This window comes from Manihot esculenta, chromosome 4 (genome assembly GCF_001659605.2).
Source record: "Manihot esculenta cultivar AM560-2 chromosome 4, M.esculenta_v8, whole genome shotgun sequence".
NCBI classification, from domain to species: domain Eukaryota; kingdom Viridiplantae; phylum Streptophyta; class Magnoliopsida; order Malpighiales; family Euphorbiaceae; genus Manihot; species Manihot esculenta.
In genome coordinates, this window is record NC_035164.2 from 33,614,589 (window position 1) to 33,634,776 (window position 20,188).

The following is a 20,188-nucleotide window of genomic DNA, read 5'->3' on the forward strand; positions in this document are numbered from 1 at the left end:
CCAGATCCAACATTTCAAAAGAGCGGACCACTAAGTTTCGACCTTCTAAAAGAGCAAACCACCAATGTCTTTAAAGGAAGAATACTAAGATGAGACATTCTAAAGAAAGAACACTAAAATGAAACCTTCTAAAAACCTTTTAAAAGGAAGATTTCAAAGAGAAATGTCTCACTAATGTCTCACTAAAATAAAACTTGAAAGGGCAGACTACTAATGTCATGCTGAAAGGCAGACCACCAAAATCAGGTCAGAAGGGCAAGACCTGGAAGGGCAGATTACTAAAGTCAAGTCAGAAGGGCAAGATCCAAAATGGTAGACCATTAAGGTTAGGTTAGAAAGGCAGGACCCAAAAGGGTAGACTACTTAGATCAGGTCGGAAGGACAAGATCTAAAAGGTAGATCACTAAAGTCGGGCCGAAAGGGCAAATCACTAAAATTAAGTCAGAAAGATAAGATCGAAAAAATAGACCACTAAGGCGGACATTTTAAAAGGAAAACCAGTAAGGTCAAACCCTTTTAAAAGGAAGATCACCAAATTTAGATCTTTCAAAAGGAAGACTATTGAGATCCAATCTTTCAAAAGAGCATACCAATAAGATCAGACTTTTTAAAAGAGTAAACCACTAAAGTCAGACCTTCTAAAAGAGCAGACTAGTAAAGTCATATATTTTAAAAGAAAGACCATCAAAATTAAATTTTTTAAAAAGAAAACCACTAAAGAGCGGACCACTAAGATTAGACCGAAAGAACAGACCATTAAACTATGTCCTTTTAAGTGCGTCTCGAGCTAGAGGTTTGATCGATGCAATGCACCTTCCATTTCAATATTGCACTCGTCGTACCCAAGATGCGACTGTTCATTTCAACACATCTCATTACAGCCTCTCATTATCATGGCGGCTGGAGCTGTTTTGGTGTAATGCATTTTCCTGTCAAAGTCTTCATTTTTGTTTTTATGATAAACCCACCTTTATTAAATTACTGGTTTTGTGGCTGACGTTTCTTTAATATAATGATTTAATACAATTCAAAATATTATTGTATTAGAATTATTTAAATTTGATATGTAAAAAAGTTAATTAGAAGTATTAGAGATTGAATTTAAATTTGATTTAATAAAAGTTATTTAAATTTAAATTTAATTAAAGAGTGAGTCAATGATTAAGACAACAATTGAATTAAATGTTGCTGAAAAAGTCATATAATTAAAAGCCTGAATTTTCAGTTAAGGAGGGCTATCCATGAAAGCAACTTATTACATCTTTACATTGTGTGGGGTAATTAAGAGAGAGCCCTTTAGGAGTATCAGAGATTGAGAATGCTGCCATTTTCAATTGATTTTAATTAGTAGTTGCTTGTGGCTGCCTCACTCAACTACACTCACCCTTTTTTTTAGACAAAGTTTTTTGAGGTAATAAAAAATTTATAAAATTTTTAAATTTCGAATATGTGTTTAAAAAATCCATAGAAGTTTTTAACTTTCTAAAACATCCAATATTTGATGGGTCGAAAAATTTTCTTCTGAAAACTTTTAAATATTTCTAAAAAAATTTTTTTCTTTTAAATAATAAAAAAATATTGAAACCCAGAGTATTGTATTGCATCTGATTGTTCTTGATTATTTTTTACTCCTAATTTTCACATCTAAATCACATAATAAAAATACAAAATAATAATTTTATAATGATTTTTTTATGAAAAAATGAATAATATAAGAAGCATATATTATGCAGAGCTGTAAAGTGGTTCAGCCTAAAATTATTTATGTAAACAATATGTAGTGGACAAGATCAGCTGTTGCTTTCTGAGATTGTGCAAAAGGGAAAGTCGGATATTGAAAATGAGAGAAAACGTCGACAGCAGGGTTCGAACCTGCGCGGGCGAAGCCCAACAGATTTCAAGTCTGTCTCCTTAACCACTCGGACATATCGACGCTTTTGTTGTTTCACCATATTTTGGTTACAATTAAACGCTGAAAAAGCATAGTTATATTGCAATTTCAAATTGCATCTTTTGGTTTCTTCTGTTTAAATAAATTATTTATAAGACCATAGTACTGATAAGAATTTTACATCATTGAGCACTACCCATCATCTTCTTGTTTGTCTTACCACTATTAATAATCAGAAATTCATGTATGTATAAAACTAGAGATATGACTTAAATTACACACTTGTGGAAACCCTGCTTCGCTTCTACCTTGCTTCAGGACCCATTTCCGTTTCAAGATCCACAGTTACCATTTCAAACGAATTTCTTATTTGCCCTTCCACTTTGCAACTCTGTTCTCGACCAATTTCTGTTACCAAACACTCCTTCAATTCTGCAACTACATGGTTCATAGTTGGCCTTTGAATGGAAATTGATGGCACACATGACATTGCTATCTCCACGAATTTCCATACAGAATTGGTATCAAAATTTCCATCTAGTCTTGGATCAACCACATTTCTTATATCCCCTCTTTCGATATATGGGCTTACCCAATTAACAATATGAATGTTCTGATCATGGTTTTTGATTACTGCAGATTGGCCTGTGATCAGCTCTAGAAGAACTATTCCAAAGCTGTAAACATCGCTTCTCTCAGTTAGCCTGCCGGATGAGTAATATCTACAGAAACCAGCAAAAGAAAGTAGAATCAATTCCTTCACCTTCGGTAAGAATTGAAGTTATAGGCATATGCAGACTTGAGACTTACTCTGGATCAAGGTAACCAACGGTGCCAACAACTCCGGTTGACAAATGACTCTTACTGTCAGATGGGAAAATTTTTGAGAACCCAAAATCAGCTATCTTGGCCTGTAAATTATCGTTCAACAAAATGTTGGCGCTTTTCACATCTCTGTGAACTATGGGTGGCTTGCATCCATTGTGCAAGTACTCTAGCCCTGCACAATCGTTTTGTTATTAGATTAACCAACATGAACAGATGTGGTTATGAGAAGTTTGATTCTTTTTAGTTTCTTGACCTTGTGCTGCCTCCAATGCAATCTGCACCCTCTCTTTCCAACTCAGGACCTGCACTGCTTTATCTGCAGGCATAATATGAATTAGTATAAAAAACTCTGTTGTTTCTTTTTATTTGCTTAGAGATCGAAGGCTGATTTGGGTAAATATGCAGGAATTTGGAAATGGGTTGAAGAGATATGGTACCCAATAGATAATTTTCTAAATTTCCACAGGCCATGTATTCATAGACAATCCCTGTGTTTCTGCTTTCATTACAATAACCAATGAATGAAGCTAAGTTCCTGTGATGAACTCTCATCAAGAGGTGAGCCTGTGAAAAATTTTATTCAAGCAGAAACAATATTATATGGCAATCACACATAATAACACCTGAAATTGAGTTGGGATATGATTATCAGACCTCAGTTCGAAATTGAGCTGAGCCATGATCTGATGTTGGAGAAAGCATTTTGACAGCAACTTGGGTATCATCACTTAAGTAGCCATGGTAGACTGTTCCAAATCCCCCCTTCCCAATAACAGTGCTAAAGTTGTTGGTAATTCTTACAATCTCAGCATATGTGAATTGTCTGTTGTCTGACTTCAATGACGACCCTTCTTCTTTGTGGCGATCTATGAACTTCCGTGCAACTTCATAAAACATTGCAATTCTTTATTAGCATAGCTATTAATAGTTAAGCTACCATGGAAATATGTTTTCTTTTATTTTTTCAAATTCAATAATCATTGAGCTAAATACAGGTACCATTTTTTCTTTTGTAAATACACAGGATCACCAGTGCCATTGCCATGAGGATGACTACCAATGGAACAATGGTTGCAACTATTGGAACCCAAGCACGCTTCCTCTCTTCTTTACATGGAGACAACAGACAGAGCTCTGGATTCCCATCCAATCTACCATTAGGGAAATGATTAAGTCAAAGAAATAGAAAAGGAACTTTAGTTTAAGCACAGAAATTCCAAGGAGAAAGAGGAGTTAATTAATTCATGAACCTCAATGACAATAACCCATTATTGGATCTTTCAACGAGAGCAAAAGGAACCGAACCAGAAAGTTTGTTTCCTGCTAAATTCCTGCAGTTTTAGTTAAATGGTATCATGTCCCTTCTAATGGTTGCAGAATTGTAGGACAAAGGAAGAATAACATACAAAGTCCTCAAATTTGGCAGTTCTGACAGAAATTCAGGTACTCGTCCTGTTAAGCTGTTCTCTGATAAATCCCTGAAAAATTAAATGCAGAAAGCAAGAATATTTTCACATAACTAACGTTAAGTTGAATACACATTATTCAGCATTGAAAATAATTTTCCACTTACAGGTGCTGCAGTAATTTAAGATTGGACAATGTTCTATCAATCTCTCCTGTTAATCCACTGGATGACAAATTCCTGAATAGAATTAATTATTGTTAAGTAGATTATTTTTTTTCATGGACATAAAAACGAGTAGTTAACCTTTCTGTTACTTCATTTCATATTTTGTCCCAGACCAAGAACTCACAAGGAAATAATTCTTGGGGGATCATAACCATTATCATTGCAATACAAGCCATCCCAAGATGGAAGAGGTATGCATGGATCTCCTCGCCAGACTTTGTTCACGTTATAGATTGACTTGATGTCTTCAATTGCATTAACTAGATGATCAATACAAGTGAGTCAAGCTTCAGCAAAACAAATGTAGGATATCTGAAATTATATGATGAAATATACCGTCTTCTTTGTCGGTTGGTTGCTGCCAGAAATCTTTCACTAAATATATTTCCAGTGCATTCAAAATGGGAGGAAGGGTAGAATTTGGCAACTTGTGGAGACTGAAGCTAAGCTTGGCTCCTCTTACCGACTCAATAGGTATAGTTGTAGAGTGCAAGTACTTGAGAACAACTCCTTCTTCTAACAGGACGCCATTTAATTCAATGTTAAATTCTCTAGATTGGTTTTTTTGGACAGTTTCAATCTCAGCAAAGTGCATGTAAATGAACAATTTTTCATTGGGATCGCCAATATCGAATCCAAAGTTGAGTGGTTTATCTGCATTTATGGGCTGGACAGCAGTTTGCATCACCTTTGATGGTAGATTGAAGTCAGTGCTAACCAGTGAATCAACTGCAGAGGGAGTATGTATTGCAGCAGATTGAGGACAGTTGTAAGGAAACCATACGCGATCATAAACATCATCATGGTACCTAAGTCAGGCATCCAAGAATCATATGTTATGTTAGAATAACTAAATGTTGTTAATCATTTAACGTGTATGGTCAACCTGCACTTGACAGTGAAAATGAGCATTCAGTTAGTGCAGTTTATTCTGCACATTGTGAAGAATAGGTGAACTAACCTTACTATCTCATTGGTGATGGAGCCGAAATCAAGGCGTTGGTATAGAACTAGTGATGCAGATTCTGCTTTGTAGGTGGAATTATGGAAATGCCTCAACTCTAAAGCTGATATGAAAGGGGTTCCTGAACCAGTGTTCAGGAGACAGACATATACGTCATCCATTGTAGGGACATGAATGATCTCCTTGTTTACTACATGTGATGAATTGTCAAACTTCACTTTATCCCACAAATTAACTCCAAGATATAAACTGAACTCTGGCAACTTGCCCAGATTATCATAATTTCCATACATGAAGGAGGCTCTGATCAAGTAGATACTAGCTTTGCCTTCTGGTGGTTTCAGGGTATAGCAGTTTCTGTTTCCTTGAGGAAAACTTCTGACAGTCATTAAAGACGTTGGAGGATTATCAGAACTGAAGTTGGCAGATATGTTCTTATTCACTCCTGTGTCGATGAATCCCCCATCCGAAATGTATGGGATGCCAGTACTGGCATCGGTGTAGCTGAAATCTTCTGGTATTCCACAATCCATGTTTATGGAACCTGTGATCATTCCCATAATAAGCACAGTTAGATTTTTTTTCATTTTGGCTAGGACTAAGGTTTTGAAACCTCAAATATCACTAACGACTGCAGTACCAACGAGCTAAATTATAATCTTTCAGAGTTTTGTGTAATTGACAACTAAACATTAGTGCAGCAATCTTAAGAAGATGTATCAAGACTACAAAACCTGCTCTTTTTTTTTTTGTCAGATCACAAAGAAAATGAATCAAACCAGTATTAGTTTTTAAGTGTTTTTCAGACAAAGCTCTGAAACAGAACAAAAACAGGGGCAGCAAAGTGAAAGAATCAAATGCTTTGTCTCTATTTGAATGAGAACAGGGCCTTACCAGCTACATCGTCCAGTTTCCTTCTAGAACGCTTTTGAGTGTAGTGAGTCTCATAATTGCCATATCTAGTAAACCGCCAAGCAAAAACATTTGATCCTTTTGTCTGAAAGCAATTAGCTAAAAGTTGCAGCAAGATGAGGCAGATAATGGAACCCCAAGCCCATATGCCTCTGCCTTTCTCAACCATTTCTTTCTTCAGGGAAGAAACAAATTCAGTAAGCAGATAGATTTGCTATTACAAAGAAAAATTAATATGGAAGAAGGCAGAACAGTTAGTGTAAGAGAAAGAATGCAATGGAGGTATGTTGTTCTCATCCATTAAAGCAACACCAACTTGTAGTTGTACAACTTAATACCTAGTCCTCCCTGGACCTATCATACTGAGTCTACAACTTGCGTATGGCTACAAGAGAGGCAATGTTCAAAGCATTGAATTTTATACCACTTGAAAATCAATCATAATTACTGAGACATTAGACTATGTGAGCAGTTTTAATTAATAACGTAAAGTTTTAAGAATTTTTCTTATTATTTAACCAATTAATTGAATATAAAATTTAATTACGTTTAAAATTGAATTTGAATTTGGGAAAATATCTTGATGCCCTTAGATCAATTTATGATGTAAAGTGTGGAGCATCACAGCATTAATGTAGCTAACGACTCTTTTTACTTCAATTTTGTTTTCGGTTCTCTGATAATTCTTAACGTCAATGCTCAAAATAAAATTAAATAGAATTATAATAATTAATTTATATATTATAATAGTATAAAATAATAAAAAATATAGATAAAAATTATGAAATGGAGAAATTATTACTTTTTGATGATTTTAAATCATAAGAAAATTCATTAAAGTAATAGTAAATTAGTTTGTTATTGAATAGGTTAATATATCTATGGGCATATAATAATTTTTTTTTTTTACTAAAAATTAAGCTGCGTATTAAAGTAGGGAAACTTTTATTTTTGAGCTTTGTCATGGAAAACACAACCATCAAATTGTAACTCAATCGATTTAATTTAAGATTAAAAGTAAGAATATAAACTACACTCCCTCCTCAATTCCATAATTTTTATTTATTTTATTTTTTATATATATTAAAAAAATTATTAACTTTTTAAATTTATTTATTTTAAAATATTAAATTTTATTAAACATTAAAAAATATTTAAAAACATGATAAAAATTTACATATTAAATATTTTAATTTTTAATTATTTAAATGTACAAATTAACTTATATATTTAGATACATATAAATTTTTTTAATATTTTTTTTTCATTAAGTTGAACTAGGTTGGTCCAACGTGACCTTGGGAGATAAAAGTGCTTCCACGTTTTTTTCTTTTTATTTTTGTCAAAAATAAATAATTTCATTAAATTCAAAAGAGCAGTACAAGCCTAAATAGAGAAATGAACAGTTACAAGTCCAATAATAAACGGGTTCTAAACTAATAAGTCTCTAAAGTCCACATGAGCAAAATCCAAACCAACAAAATTCAAACAAACAAAATTCTAGAGATCCGAATAACAATGTGACCCGAAATTAGATCCGGTTAAAGCTTTAAAAAATGAGTATTTGATTGATTTTATTTAAAATTAAATTAAATTAAAATAATTAAAAATTAAAATTTTAATATTTATAAAAATTAAAAATTAAATTCGGCTAATAGCTCAAAGCAGCACCGACCCATGTTCCGAAAAACCGGCCCACGTTAGATGATTGACGTTTTTTTTTTCTCAGGTATTACACTCATCTCTCCTTATGCATTAAAAGTTTTATTTGACATTAAGGTTGCAAGACCAGAAAAAGATTTTGTATTGGTGCATAACAAAATTATAAAAATTAATTTATTTGAATTAATTTGATAATTTTATTTAATTTTTTATTTATTTTAATTTAATTTAATTTAATTTTTAATTTTAAAAATTTTAATTATTTTAATTTTATTTAATTTTAATTAAAAAATTAAATTAAATCAATTAGTGATAATAATATATTATTTTTAATAATATAGTGAAATTAGATCGTATTAAAATAAAATATTATAATTAAATTTTAAAATAATAAAAAAATATATAAAATTAAAAAATTTATTAAAAATTTAAATTGATTAAATTGAACCGAATCAAATTGATTCGATTCAATTTAATTTTTCACTAAAAATAGATTTAATTTAATTTACATAAATATTAAAATTTTAATTTTTAATTCATTCGATTTGATTTAAAATTAAATCGAACCGACTAAATATTCACTTCTAATTTTATATATTATTTAAAATATTATTGAATAATAATTGTATTATTTTATAATTTTTATAACTAAATATGTTAAATTAATTTTAATATTTTTAAATAATCTATTTAGAAAAAAAAATTAATAGTAATTCCAACAATGATGGCAAATAAATAAAAAATATATATTTTAATACAGTAAAAATTGTTTTTGAAATATTCTCGATAATAAGCAACAGAAATGGTACATATCCAATAAGTAACTAGACGACGATAATTATGGGCAATTTAATTGTTTTTTTTTTTAAAGAAAATTTCAAAAGAATAAGGAAGTTTATAGTTGGAGTTATTAATTAATTAATTTAGAATTTTTTTTATTAAATAAAAATTAAAGAAATAAAATTTAAAATTTCATGCATTTATGTATTTGAGTGTGAAATTACATTCGAAGTTTTTTAATTTTTATAATGAAAATGAAATTACTACTTTCATTAATTTTATTAAACAAAATATATAAATTAGGCTATTAAAATTCGACAAAAATAAGCAGCTAAATAAATAAGCCAAAAATGGTCCCTCCCCGCATTCACGCTAAATTCTTAAAAAAATGTGAAATTGCAAATAATTAAGTAAATAAAACATTATAATATATACATAATTTTTTTTATTCCATGAAAGCTCAAACTACGAACAATAATTCATGTCTACACTTTGTTTTCATATTAAATAAATAATATAATATTGTTTCTTTTTTTTTTTTTTAAATGGAAAACGTCTAATTAAAATAAAGCCTATTTTAGTGTGCCTATGACAATCATGGACTATTTTAATAGCTTGATTATAGCTTCTTAATAAATATATAAATAGTTTAATTACAACTGTGAAGTGCACTCTAAGCATTTTCTTGCACATTCTCAGATTTTCTTACCCAAACAGAAAGAAAAACAACATGGGTTCTGAAGGATCCATTAACCTCCCAATGATTGATTTCTCTCGCTCAGAATTAAGGCCAGGCTCCAGCACCTGGGACTCGGTGAAATCCCAAGTAGCAAAAGCTGCTGAGGAGTATGGTTGCTTCCAGGCTCTGTTCAACAGAATTCCTCATGAGCAACGAAAAGGAATGAATGGAGCAATGGAAGAGCTGTTGCAATTGCCTTTAGAAACGAAACAGCGCAATGTTTCTGAAAAACCTTTTCATGGTTATCTTGGATCATCTTCAGCGAAGCCATCAATCTATGAAGGCCTGTGCATAATTGAACCTGGAATCTATGACAACGTCGAGAGTTTCACCAATGTCTTGTGGCCTGAAGGAAACATAAAAATAAGGTCTGTGAGTTTCTCTTTTCTTCCTTTCTGTCGGCCTGTTTACTTGCAAAATCTTTATAGTACGTACTCCTCCATTTCTTTCTTCTTGGCAGCAAAACTCTGCATTTGTTCTCTCAACCTGTGGTGGAATTAGATCAAACAGTGAGAAGGATGATTGTGGAGAGCCTGAATGTTGAGAAATACTTGGATGAGCACATGAACTCGACTTACAATCTTCTCAGGGTGGCCAAATATGAGGCACCCCAAACTACAGAGAAAAAGACAGGGCTCATGGCTCACACAGACAAGAACATAATAAGCATAATCTGCCAAAACGAGGTTGATGGGTTAGAGATACAAACCAGAGATGGAGACTGGATCCCTGTGAAGTTTTCACCAGATTCATTTTTCATCATAATCGGGGAATCTTTCCAGGCAAGTACCTTTCATTTTTCAAGAATCCTTGGTTCTGCATATGAGTTAGTGAGAGATTGAAACAGAGGCATGATCTAAATGTTGCAGGCGTGGACGAATGGTCGACTGTATAGCCCATACCATCGAGTTATGATGAGTGGAAGCAAGACAAGGTACTCTGCTACGTTCTTTTCGACCCCAAAGGAAGGCTACATAATAAAAGCTTTAGAAGAGCTAGTGGACGAAGAGCACCCCTTGCTGTATAAGCCATTTGATTACAGTGAATATCTTAAACGCCGTTTTGCAGATCATGGGAAGATCAAAACTGTTCCTGCTCTGAAAAATTATTTTGGGGTCTAATATATTTTCGCCATGTTAATTCTGATTCAAGGGTGAAGTAATGTCTATAATTATTGCATCTTCAATTTTATATTATCAGTCATCATTAATAAAAATTTATACCCAGTTGTGAATTTCCTTTTTTCAATATTTAAAAAAATTTATTAGTTTCCATTTTTTAGCATTTTAAGTCTTTGAATTCCTTTGGTGGGGAGCTTTAACGATGATTTCTAAAGAGCTAATGCAAGAAGAGGCGACAGAATACCCAATATGTTCAGATTTACTTCATCTATTAACCAAATCTAAAAAAAATTTAATAATTACATTTAAATTTAACTTAATTTAGATTGATTTATTTAAAATTTTATATTGAATTAGTCCAGTAGAGATGAGCTAATTTTATTTAAGTCCTTAAAAATTTAGATCTTTTATAAGTGATTAAAATATTTTGTAAAAAGTTTCTAAATAATCATAAGAGTTTAATAAATTAGCCCATCACTAAATAAAAGTAGGAAAATCAGCGATATACTGATAGATAGATGGACTAAAAAATCAAACTGTTTTGAAAAATTATAAAAGAAAAATAAATATTTAATAATCTCATATTAAAAATAACACACGAGCAAAGAAAAAAAATACTAAATATCAATGAAGCAAATTGGCAAATACAAGTAAAGTCGCATAAAAATATGTAACTTATAAATTATATGAGCCTATATAATTTAATTAGGTTGAAGTAAATAAATTATTTTTTTTAAAAAAAAAAATTCTTGACTTCTCGAAAGAAAACAAAAAAAATACCAACCAAATAAAAATAAATTTTAAATTCCTTAATTGAGTTACCACCAACCAAACAAGACCCAAAATCTTCCGCTTTGCTTTAATATCATATAGTTCTAGTTATTAAAATTCAAACAATCTTTTATTGAATCACAATTTTACAACAGAGAGATAATTAACAGTCACCAATCTTCCAACAATATCTTACATGTTCAGGCACCGAAATAAGCCTTTAAAGGCAATTCACAACTTTTACCAATCTCTGCAGAACGAAGCTTAAGATACTCAGAATATTCAAAAGGCTTAAATTGCAATGGATGCTCTTCATCCACTAGCTCTTCTACTGCTTTGATTACGTAGCCGTCCCTGGGCACCGTAAACAATACAGCAGAGTACCTCTTCTTCTCGCCACTCATCATAACTCGATGGTGTGGGCTATGCAGTCGCCCGTTCGTCCATGCCTGCAGATTTTCACATATCCAAAGTTTCCATCAAAGTAATATCCTAATATTCATTATTCATAATTAAATACTTTTGGCTTACACTCAGAGATTCCCCAACGATGACTATGAAAGAGCAAGGTGAGAATTTCACGTTGATCCATTCACCATCTCTAGTTTGAACCTCTAACCCATCTGTCTGATTTTGGTATAATATGCTCGTTGTGTTCTTGTCTGTGTGAGCCCTTAGCCCTGTCTTTTTCTCAGTGGTTTTGGGTGCTTCATATTTGGTCACCCTGAGAAAATTGTACGTTGAGTTCATGTGCTCCTCCAAATATTTCTCTATACCAAAGCTCTCCACAATCATTCTCCTTATGGTTTGATCTAATTCTGATAATGTTTTCGAGAAGCAGTGCACTGTTTTGCTGCAAAAATATGAAGTTCATCAGTAAAGGAAAAACAATATATAAAATTTCCATCAGGAAGAAACTTATAAACCTGAAATTTGTATTTCCTTCAGGCCACATGATATTGGCGAATCTCTCGACCTCTTTATAATCGTCAGGATCATCAAACCCTATGCTTTCATATAGAGACATTGGGGAAGATGATCCAATGTAACCATGGAAAGGTTTTTCAGAAACATTACGTTTTTTGTTTTCTATGGGTAATGCAAAAACCTCTTCCAATGCTTCATCCATTGCCTTCCGAAGCTCTTGAGGAATATTTTTGAATAATGCCTCAAAGCAACCATAGTCCTCAGCTGCTTGCCGGACTTGGGATTTCGCTCTCTCCCACACAGGAGTCCCTGGTTTTAGATCTTTGCTAGAGAAATCTATGACTGGAAGGCAAAGATTGGTTTCAGACCCCATTTTTTGTTTTTCCACTATTTAATTTCTAGTGATAAATGGGGAAGAAATTGCTTTGGAGTTTATCTGAATCAGTTTTGAATATATAGTTCAGACTATTCACTTATTTTCACAAGCATATGCTTTGTAGTGTAAGATGACAAATGAAACATACTTTGTTTAATTTATTTTTTTATATTTTATATATTTCTAGAATTTTGTTGACTTATTTTAAGTTTTGGGCCTCAATTATAAGCATGATCTTTTTGAAATTATGTGGTCCTTTGATATGATTATAGATATGATGTATGAATTTGATTAATACTTTTTAGCTAATTTGTCAGAATCACCTAAAACAAACTGATTTGCTGTCCGTTTTGGCTTATTCAGATACAAAGTGCTTGGATATTTGATCTCTTATAATTATTTATTAAATTATCATTGGACCCATAAGCATCAATGCAGAGAGATTTACAAAGCATTGAAGCAACTTTATTTTTTGGAAGCAAACTCATACAGTAGCAAACAACTATAATTTCTGCAGCTCTTTTATCTGTGCAAGCTGGTAAGCATATCCTCTTATTAATAGAACTTGAAATCTTTCAAGACTCACCACTTCAGCTTTGCAGGAAAGTACTGCATATCATATGGGCAAATCTTAGAACAATTAAGAATCAAAATAATTAATTATATTTAATATTACTATGATTTTACCTTTTCAATGAGAGAGAGATAGTATGGCTTGACCTTTTCCACATCAATGCGAACTTTGCTCTTGCTGTAGAGGTCATATTTGCTGCATATGGAAAAAAAACATTAGAAAAAAGAATAAAAAACACCATTGATTTAATTAATTTGATGAATGATTATGAGATATTTACTTGAATATTTGAAGCCATTTCAGATTTTCAATATCTTCTTCATTCATCAAGTGCTTGTATGCTCCTGACCTGTGTAACGCTGGAAAATCAAATGCTTCCATTAGAAAATAATAAAACAATATTAATTTCTATTAATTGAACAATTAATTACCATAAAATGAATGGTATCTGATGACGAAAAGAGCTGCTGAAGGTAAGGTTGTCTTATTCTCTTTGGCCACCTGACAAAAGGGTCAGACATATTTTCCCAATCAATTTTTAATGAATAATACAAAAATAATATAATAATTGAAATAGGGTAATTACCAGATACATATAATCATCATGTCCCCACGACATCATAACTTTGTCCAATCCACATCCTTCTGAGTAAACCCCATATTTAGTATTGAAAGCAGGATTATTATTGTCAGGATTTTCAATAAAATACTGTAATGCCAAAAAAAAAAACAACATTTTAGTAAGGTAAATCAAAGGGAAAATGCTTATAATTCTTTTTTTTTTCTTAGAAAAAAAGAAATGTTTAACCTTGTGGTGGACTATTGATTCGTCAAAAGCACAACCAACAGGGAAAGTGTCACCTGTAAAATGGGTCAAGATTAGTAATTTCAATATATATATTTATATATTCTTCTGATCATAATATAAACATAATTTCCATATAGAAGCATGAGCCTTACCTACAACAGCCCACTGTGGAAGCTGACCAAAGCTGGGGTGAAGCAGCACCTTTCCAAGATCTAAAGCCAATAACTGTTATTTACTCAAATAATTTTTAAACTTATTTTTTATTTAATTTAAATTATTTAATATCTTTTATTAACAATATATAAAAATTTATACTTTATATGATAACCCGACTTCTTTCTAAAAAAAATATAAATCAAATATAATTTAGTATAAATTTAATTAAAAGTCCAATTCGGACATAAATTTAATTAGAAGTCCAATTCGAACATAAGCCAAACTCGGGCAGATAATTTTCTTTTTCTTTATTTTTTTATTTAAATTATTGATCCTCTCTTACACATGGTAAGTAGGTAAAATATTAAATTTAAATATATTAAATTATTAATGGATTATTGTGTATAGAAATTTTTTTAAATATTGTAAAATTCAATCCTAAAAAAGGATGAGATTAATTACCATGAATAAGGCCGGTCAAGTGAAGCCAGTCTTGATTGGGATAGTCCTTTCTAATGGCTTCAGCTGTTTGAAGTAAATGCTCAATTTGAGGTTCATCCAAGTCAGGATCACTCTCATCTACAACATTATTCAGAAGTTCACAACATTCCCATATGCTCATTTCCACTCTGTTCAGTTTCCCATACTCTTCTCTCATTCTTTTCACCTGAAAAATTTTCAAGTTTTAACCAATAAGAAGACTGTCCTCAGGAAAATTAAAAACCCTAAATTGGAGTCTGATTTTGCATGCTTACAAAGTCATAAGTCTGGCTAATGTGATTGATCTTGTAGAAATTTTCCACACCTGGTTGCCTTTCACCTTCAGCATCATAATCTCTGCTTTTAACATGTATATAAAATAAATAATTAATGAATCAAATTAAAAAATCTAAAAGAATCAACCAAGGTATTTTCTTATTTTCATTAAATAAATCATTTTTGTTTTTTCTAAATTATTCATATCCATTTTCTTCTCCATTAAAATTCCACCAGTCAATAATGTAGTCCAAACTTTGAATTATGCGTCAGCAAAGGAAGAAATTATTGTATATTAAGAAGAGAATAATAACCTAAAAGTTAGGCCAAAAGAGTTGGCTTGTGGCACCATAAATCCACCATCCAACACCAGTTCTTTCTCATCAACAGGGATCTTCTGTTCCTCTACCTCAAACCCTGTAACTTGACAAAGAATTCTCTTGTTTGATATCCAGCAATTCAGAAAATCAAGTCTAATTATTTTTACAAAAGAAATCAGTACACAAAATAAAAAAGGCCCCAAACCAAAAATTGATTTTCAAAAACAAAAAAAAAAATCTACTGCAAAAAAGGAGGAAAAACAAATAAAATAAAGAAAAAAAAAGAGCTAAAAAGATTACCAAGCTGTGGTTGCTGAATGAGAATAGTCATCCTGGAAGAAGACTAAAACTGAAAAAGCTATGCAGAAAGAAAAGAAAAGTGAAGAAAGAAAGAAATATAGAGAAATAGAAATCAAGAAGCGATGGCATTGAGAGAAAGGTAGAAGGTAGGTATTTATAATTGGCCGGAGTCCTTCCCTGAGAATTCGCAGGTCCTGAGTCCTTCCCTGAAAATCCAGACTTTCTTTCTTATTATATACTTTATGGCTTCATTATTTCTATCTATACACATCATGACTCAATCCACAGCAAAGATACGTACAAGAGAGAGTTGAAACACGCGCAGAGAGTCCCATGCAAGTTGGCAACAGAAAGAATACAGATATTTTTCGATTTATAATATTTTATTTAATTATTTTTCCTTTCTTCCAGTACATATCCTTTTCTGCAAATATTAGGTTTTAATATCATTATACAATCAGATTTGGTAGGTTTTAATATCATTATACAATTAGATTTGGTTTAAATTAAAGATTAAACTATCTAAATTCAAATTCAATTTAAATTAGTAATATTTGATTACATTTTAATTCAACTAAAAATTAATTTAAACTATTCGAATTAATTTTAAATTTAATTATTAGTATCAAATTTTAAATTATTCAAATCCATTTTAAACTTAATTATTAGTATCGGAATAAAATTTGAGTTTATTTAGTCTTATATTTTTTAATTAATAATTTATATAAAAAATATTTTTCATTAATAATTTTTATTAAAAAAATTTAATATTTCTAAAAATATTTAAATTTTAATTTTTAAATAAAAAAATATATAAAAATTTATAAATATTATTATAAAATATATTTTTTATATTAAATTAATTATTTATATAAATAAATTTTAACTGTGAATATTTTATATATAAAATTTAAATTTAATTTAAATTGATGAATATTATTTTTTAAATTTAAAATTATTTTAAATTTAATTATACCTATTTAAAATTATTCTATTAAAATTTAATTGAATTTTTTTTTTCAGAAAATTTAATTGAATTAAATATCTAAAAACAAATATTTTTCATTTAGTTGCTTTCTTGGTTGCCTGATTTAATTGAAAACTTCAAAATGTTCTTTGATTTGTGGGATTTTTGTTCACATATATTTGTGGGACCCGCACATAGTCATGGCTGACTCAGCTTTGCGTTGTAAACCACAATTCTATTGCAGCACGTGACCACTCTCCTGGGCCCGCTTGACGTGGCTATACTGATAGAGTACAGCTAACTACACCGACAACGAGATATGTTTGTGTCTGCATCATTATCGGTGCGGTTGCTATGTCCAGTCCTCAATTCCACTAATGTCACACCAGGTTCTAGTGGCAGCAGCTGCCTGCAAGTAGATATGTTTGTGGCAGCAGCTGCCTGCAAGTAGAAATATCTCTGCCATGGATGTTCTCATGAAAGGACAACGGTGGACTCAGAATTACACCCACAAACCCATAGCCAACGTTTGTAATTGCACCACTTCATCTTATTTCTTGCTGCATTATTTTAAATTTTGCCCCCTTTTTTTTCCATTCTTGACCTTGTATATTGTCAGCATACATTTCTTTTTTTTTTCCCTTTGAGGGAATTCATTTTACAGGGTTAACAGAGGAGTGTACGCATAAATAATAAGGTTGAACATTCACATACATATCCTCATGTTACAATGTTTCATCGTATTTGGCATTTCAGATGTAAGGAATTTTTAGATTAATTACAACAAGGTGTTAAATTAGTTGAACAGCCTATTTTCCTAAAAAAAATCTTGCCAGAATGGATAGTTCTGCTTTCTAATAATAAAACAACAGCTTTGCAGTTCAGAACTTCATTCGTTTGGCAGGACCTTGGTCAATGATTGGATCAACTGGGGGTTGTGACTCTACCCCTTGCTGGGTTTCAGCACCTTTCTCTGCTTCTGTTGTTGGAAGAACATAGCCATCTGGAAATGGTGGTGGTGGAGGGGCTGGCGGTAACTGCAAGACAAGCACCCCATAAACCAAACCACTACTTGTCTAGAGTTACGCTATGACTCATCATGGACAGAGAAGGTGTAGATGTAATATGGAAGAAAAGAATAACACATAAGCAAATGTGTAGATGTAATAATTATAAGCACAAAGCTAATTGGATTCTTAAATCATAAAATCTTTATAGGTATATATTTCATATCATCTAAATTCCAGGGACATGGAGTGTGCTGAAAATGTACATAACTTACCTTGCGCTGTAAGGAGGCAAGAATATGATCTATTCGCTTAACTTCCTTGAAGTCGATCAAGTCCTTACCAGCTTTTGGCTCAGAAGGCACCCCCTCACCTTCATCAACTGGATCAGAAATTATTCAAGTGTCAATTTAAAGAACTTAAAGCCACATAATATGGAGAAGGCCATCATTAAAAATATGCAAATAGAGATACAAACAAGAGAGAGAGAGGGAGAGAAGTTATACAGCTATTGTGCTTTAAATAAACAATGTACTGAAGTGCTTTAAATTTGTGAATTTTGATAAAGGATTCAAAAGAATGACTGTAAAATTCTTACAACCATGATATTCCACCTATAGTTGTGGATGAAGGGGATCATTCTTATCACAGATTGTTCTAGGAGCAACCAAGACAAATTGAGACATCACCATGATATTTATGAACTAGAAGAACTACCACTGCGTACATCAGAAAGCAACTAAATGCAACAAGTTGACAGCGTCAATAGGAGATGACCAAAATGGTGAGGCTGAGAAAAAAGAAAAATATAAACTCTGATTAAATACTGCTCCTTATCAAAATGTAACAGCATCTCCTTCAGTATAGAGGGAACTACTGAAGACACCACCGCATTCACAGTGTAAGTATTTTACTACTGATCACCACAAGACAGTATTTGGAAACATTCTTGTGGCTTCAGCTTTCTGCCACACCTACTCGAACTTTTAACAAAACAAAAACAAAATGATAAGCAGCTGATTCAAATTGAAGTTTCAGACATAAAAAGGGAAGCTATACGGCTTTTAGAAAAGGGTCAAATGTTAAGTGGAGTGTGTAGATTAAAGTTATGTCCTGAGAACAATGAAAGCTTCAGTCTTCAGTGCGACGTGAAAAATATGATGGGGCCTCCAAAGTCCAAATGTTCAAGTGTTATTTCTAACAGAAAATGCAAAATATCATAGGAAAAAGATGATGGCAACCAAAATAGGTTGGTGAAGCAGTTTGCTAATCAGGAACTTTCTTCATTATCTTGTTTAAAAGGGTAACTAATCTTTCAAGTAGATAGGAAAGTCCGTTGTTCTGCCCTATAAAATGTAGTGAGACCACATTTATTAAAATGGAAGTAGTCCTTTCCATTCATGCAAAAACATCCAGTTTTCAGTTAGAAAGAAGCAAAATGTGCCGTCAATTATTTAGAAGAGACAGAGACCACACAGGCACTGCATCCCTAGGTGTTGTTCTGCTAGGAGAAACAAAGGAAAAAAGAGCTACATTCTCCCAAATGAAAAAGAAACACTATTCTCCTAGGTGAAGTAAATTGAGCAAAAAGTTAAGTATAGGGTTCCAATACCATATCCAATCTTTTCCAGCTTTGAGGCAGCAGCAGTAAAGGCCTTCGATATATAATACAGTGCTCGTCCCTGCCGCATTGTTAAAGTCAATAAAGAATAGCTCAAGATCATACCTTGTGAAAAAAGACATCTGATTTTCTTAACAATATTATCTTACAAACTTATTGATATCTGATATCCCCAAAAGAATGGAGCAATTTTCCTTTTTCCAAATGTTAAAATGATACTGGAATGAAGAATGCATCCAATTGCAGCTTTCATGAATGCCAAAGTTGTAAAAAGGAAACTTACAATTCGAGCTGCAAAGACATTGCAAAGCTGAGGTGCTTGGTATATTGATCCATCCAAGATATAATAAGTCAACATTGGCGTGACTTTCTCAGGACTATCCCTCTTCTGTTTGCGAATAACAAAGAGATTGGGCTCCATCACTTCACTCAGCATGTATTCTATGCCCGTCATTTTCCTTAAAAAAATTATTTAAAAAACCATCTTTCAATTTCTTGAATGCAAAGTGCTTCACAATGCATACAAATAATTTTCAGATTCTGCAACTAAAATTGCTGATTTTGTACACAACATCATAACCCACGGAAAATTCCAAAAAAAAAAAAGAAAAGGAAAAAGAGTTCCCCACTTATCTACACTTTCTTCTCAACCAAACAGAATATAACTTTTAGCAGTTCCAAAAACAAAACAACAAATGAACCACATAGAAATAGGTTAAACAAACATACTCACGAGAGCTGAGAGATATCCAGGGGATGAATGGACTGCAATCGAAGCTGCTCGTTATTGCAAGTCCAATCATAGAAAGGGGATAAGGCGAAGTAATCGAATATCAGGTTTCGATCTAGAGGGTAGGTGTTCAGCCATAGCTGGTCTCTGAAGCATATTCCCGTCATGTCAGTCCCAGGCGGCTGCGGTGCCACAGGCGGATTCCCATCGAAGTTTGCTCCTGGCGGCGTTGCCATCTTGCTTAGATTGAGAGGGCGGACTGTGGATCTCCACGAGAGAGTATTTGACTTCCCGTTCGGCTATTGAAAGTGCTGGCGGAAAATTCGGCAGCAGCGGCGGTTTGGG

The 20,188-nt window shown here is 32.2% G+C and overlaps 5 protein-coding genes, 1 long non-coding RNA gene and 1 other non-coding gene across 8 annotated transcripts; 2 read left to right on the forward strand and 5 right to left on the reverse strand.

Annotated features, from left to right (window-relative positions):
• Positions 1–1,851: 1,851 nt before the first annotated feature.
• Positions 1,852–1,933, reverse strand: TRNAS-UGA. Its single transcript has one exon. It is a non-coding gene; the product is annotated as a tRNA-Ser (tRNA).
• Positions 1,934–2,027: 94 nt separating this feature from the next.
• Positions 2,028–6,604, reverse strand: LOC110612875 (putative leucine-rich repeat receptor-like protein kinase At2g19210). The gene is made up of 13 exons (XM_021753709.2): positions 6,211–6,604; positions 5,314–5,860; positions 4,689–5,161; positions 4,477–4,612; positions 4,293–4,364; positions 4,126–4,197; positions 3,970–4,050; positions 3,719–3,870; positions 3,374–3,603; positions 3,157–3,283; positions 2,973–3,035; positions 2,702–2,891; positions 2,028–2,613 (listed from the first exon to the last, which is right to left on the reverse strand). The coding sequence occupies exons 1-13, from the start codon at positions 6,395–6,397 to the stop codon at positions 2,196–2,198; spliced, it is 2,748 nt and encodes a 915-aa protein (XP_021609401.1). The 5' UTR covers positions 6,398–6,604; the 3' UTR covers positions 2,028–2,195.
• Positions 3,870–5,064, forward strand: LOC122723561. The gene is made up of 3 exons (XR_006350548.1): positions 3,870–4,162; positions 4,464–4,826; positions 4,926–5,064. It is a non-coding gene; the product is annotated as an uncharacterized LOC122723561 (long non-coding RNA).
• A 2,724-nt stretch (positions 6,605–9,328) lies between the features above and the next one.
• On the forward strand, positions 9,329–10,645 carry LOC110612876 (probable 2-oxoglutarate-dependent dioxygenase AOP1). The gene is made up of 3 exons (XM_021753710.2): positions 9,329–9,777; positions 9,870–10,191; positions 10,279–10,645. Exons 1-3 carry the CDS (start codon positions 9,401–9,403, stop codon positions 10,528–10,530), a joined length of 951 nt encoding a protein of 316 aa, XP_021609402.1. The 5' UTR covers positions 9,329–9,400; the 3' UTR covers positions 10,531–10,645.
• Positions 10,646–11,402: 757 nt separating this feature from the next.
• On the reverse strand, positions 11,403–12,731 carry LOC110613095 (probable 2-oxoglutarate-dependent dioxygenase AOP1). The gene is made up of 3 exons (XM_021754032.2): positions 12,228–12,731; positions 11,833–12,154; positions 11,403–11,750 (listed from the first exon to the last, which is right to left on the reverse strand). The coding sequence occupies exons 1-3, from the start codon at positions 12,599–12,601 to the stop codon at positions 11,502–11,504; spliced, it is 945 nt and encodes a 314-aa protein (XP_021609724.1). The 5' UTR covers positions 12,602–12,731; the 3' UTR covers positions 11,403–11,501.
• Positions 12,732–13,020: 289 nt separating this feature from the next.
• On the reverse strand, positions 13,021–15,760 carry LOC110613096 (inositol oxygenase 1). 2 transcript variants are annotated; one of them, XM_043956226.1, is made up of 11 exons: positions 15,519–15,760; positions 15,213–15,321; positions 14,898–14,979; positions 14,605–14,809; positions 14,139–14,198; positions 13,987–14,039; positions 13,765–13,887; positions 13,610–13,679; positions 13,459–13,537; positions 13,292–13,373; positions 13,021–13,213 (listed from the first exon to the last, which is right to left on the reverse strand). In XM_043956226.1, exons 1-11 carry the CDS (start codon positions 15,547–15,549, stop codon positions 13,187–13,189), a joined length of 921 nt encoding a protein of 306 aa, XP_043812161.1. In that variant the 5' UTR covers positions 15,550–15,760; the 3' UTR covers positions 13,021–13,186. The 2 variants fall into 2 exon arrangements, with proteins under 2 accessions (XP_043812161.1, XP_021609725.1); XM_021754033.2 differs by having other exon boundaries at positions 15,213–15,315; positions 15,519–15,757.
• Positions 15,761–17,165: 1,405 nt separating this feature from the next.
• On the reverse strand, positions 17,166–20,188 carry LOC110614017 (mediator of RNA polymerase II transcription subunit 6). The gene is made up of 5 exons (XM_021755464.2): positions 19,847–20,188; positions 19,397–19,571; positions 19,105–19,174; positions 17,768–17,874; positions 17,166–17,522 (listed from the first exon to the last, which is right to left on the reverse strand). Exons 1-5 carry the CDS (start codon positions 20,077–20,079, stop codon positions 17,367–17,369), a joined length of 741 nt encoding a protein of 246 aa, XP_021611156.1. The 5' UTR covers positions 20,080–20,188; the 3' UTR covers positions 17,166–17,366.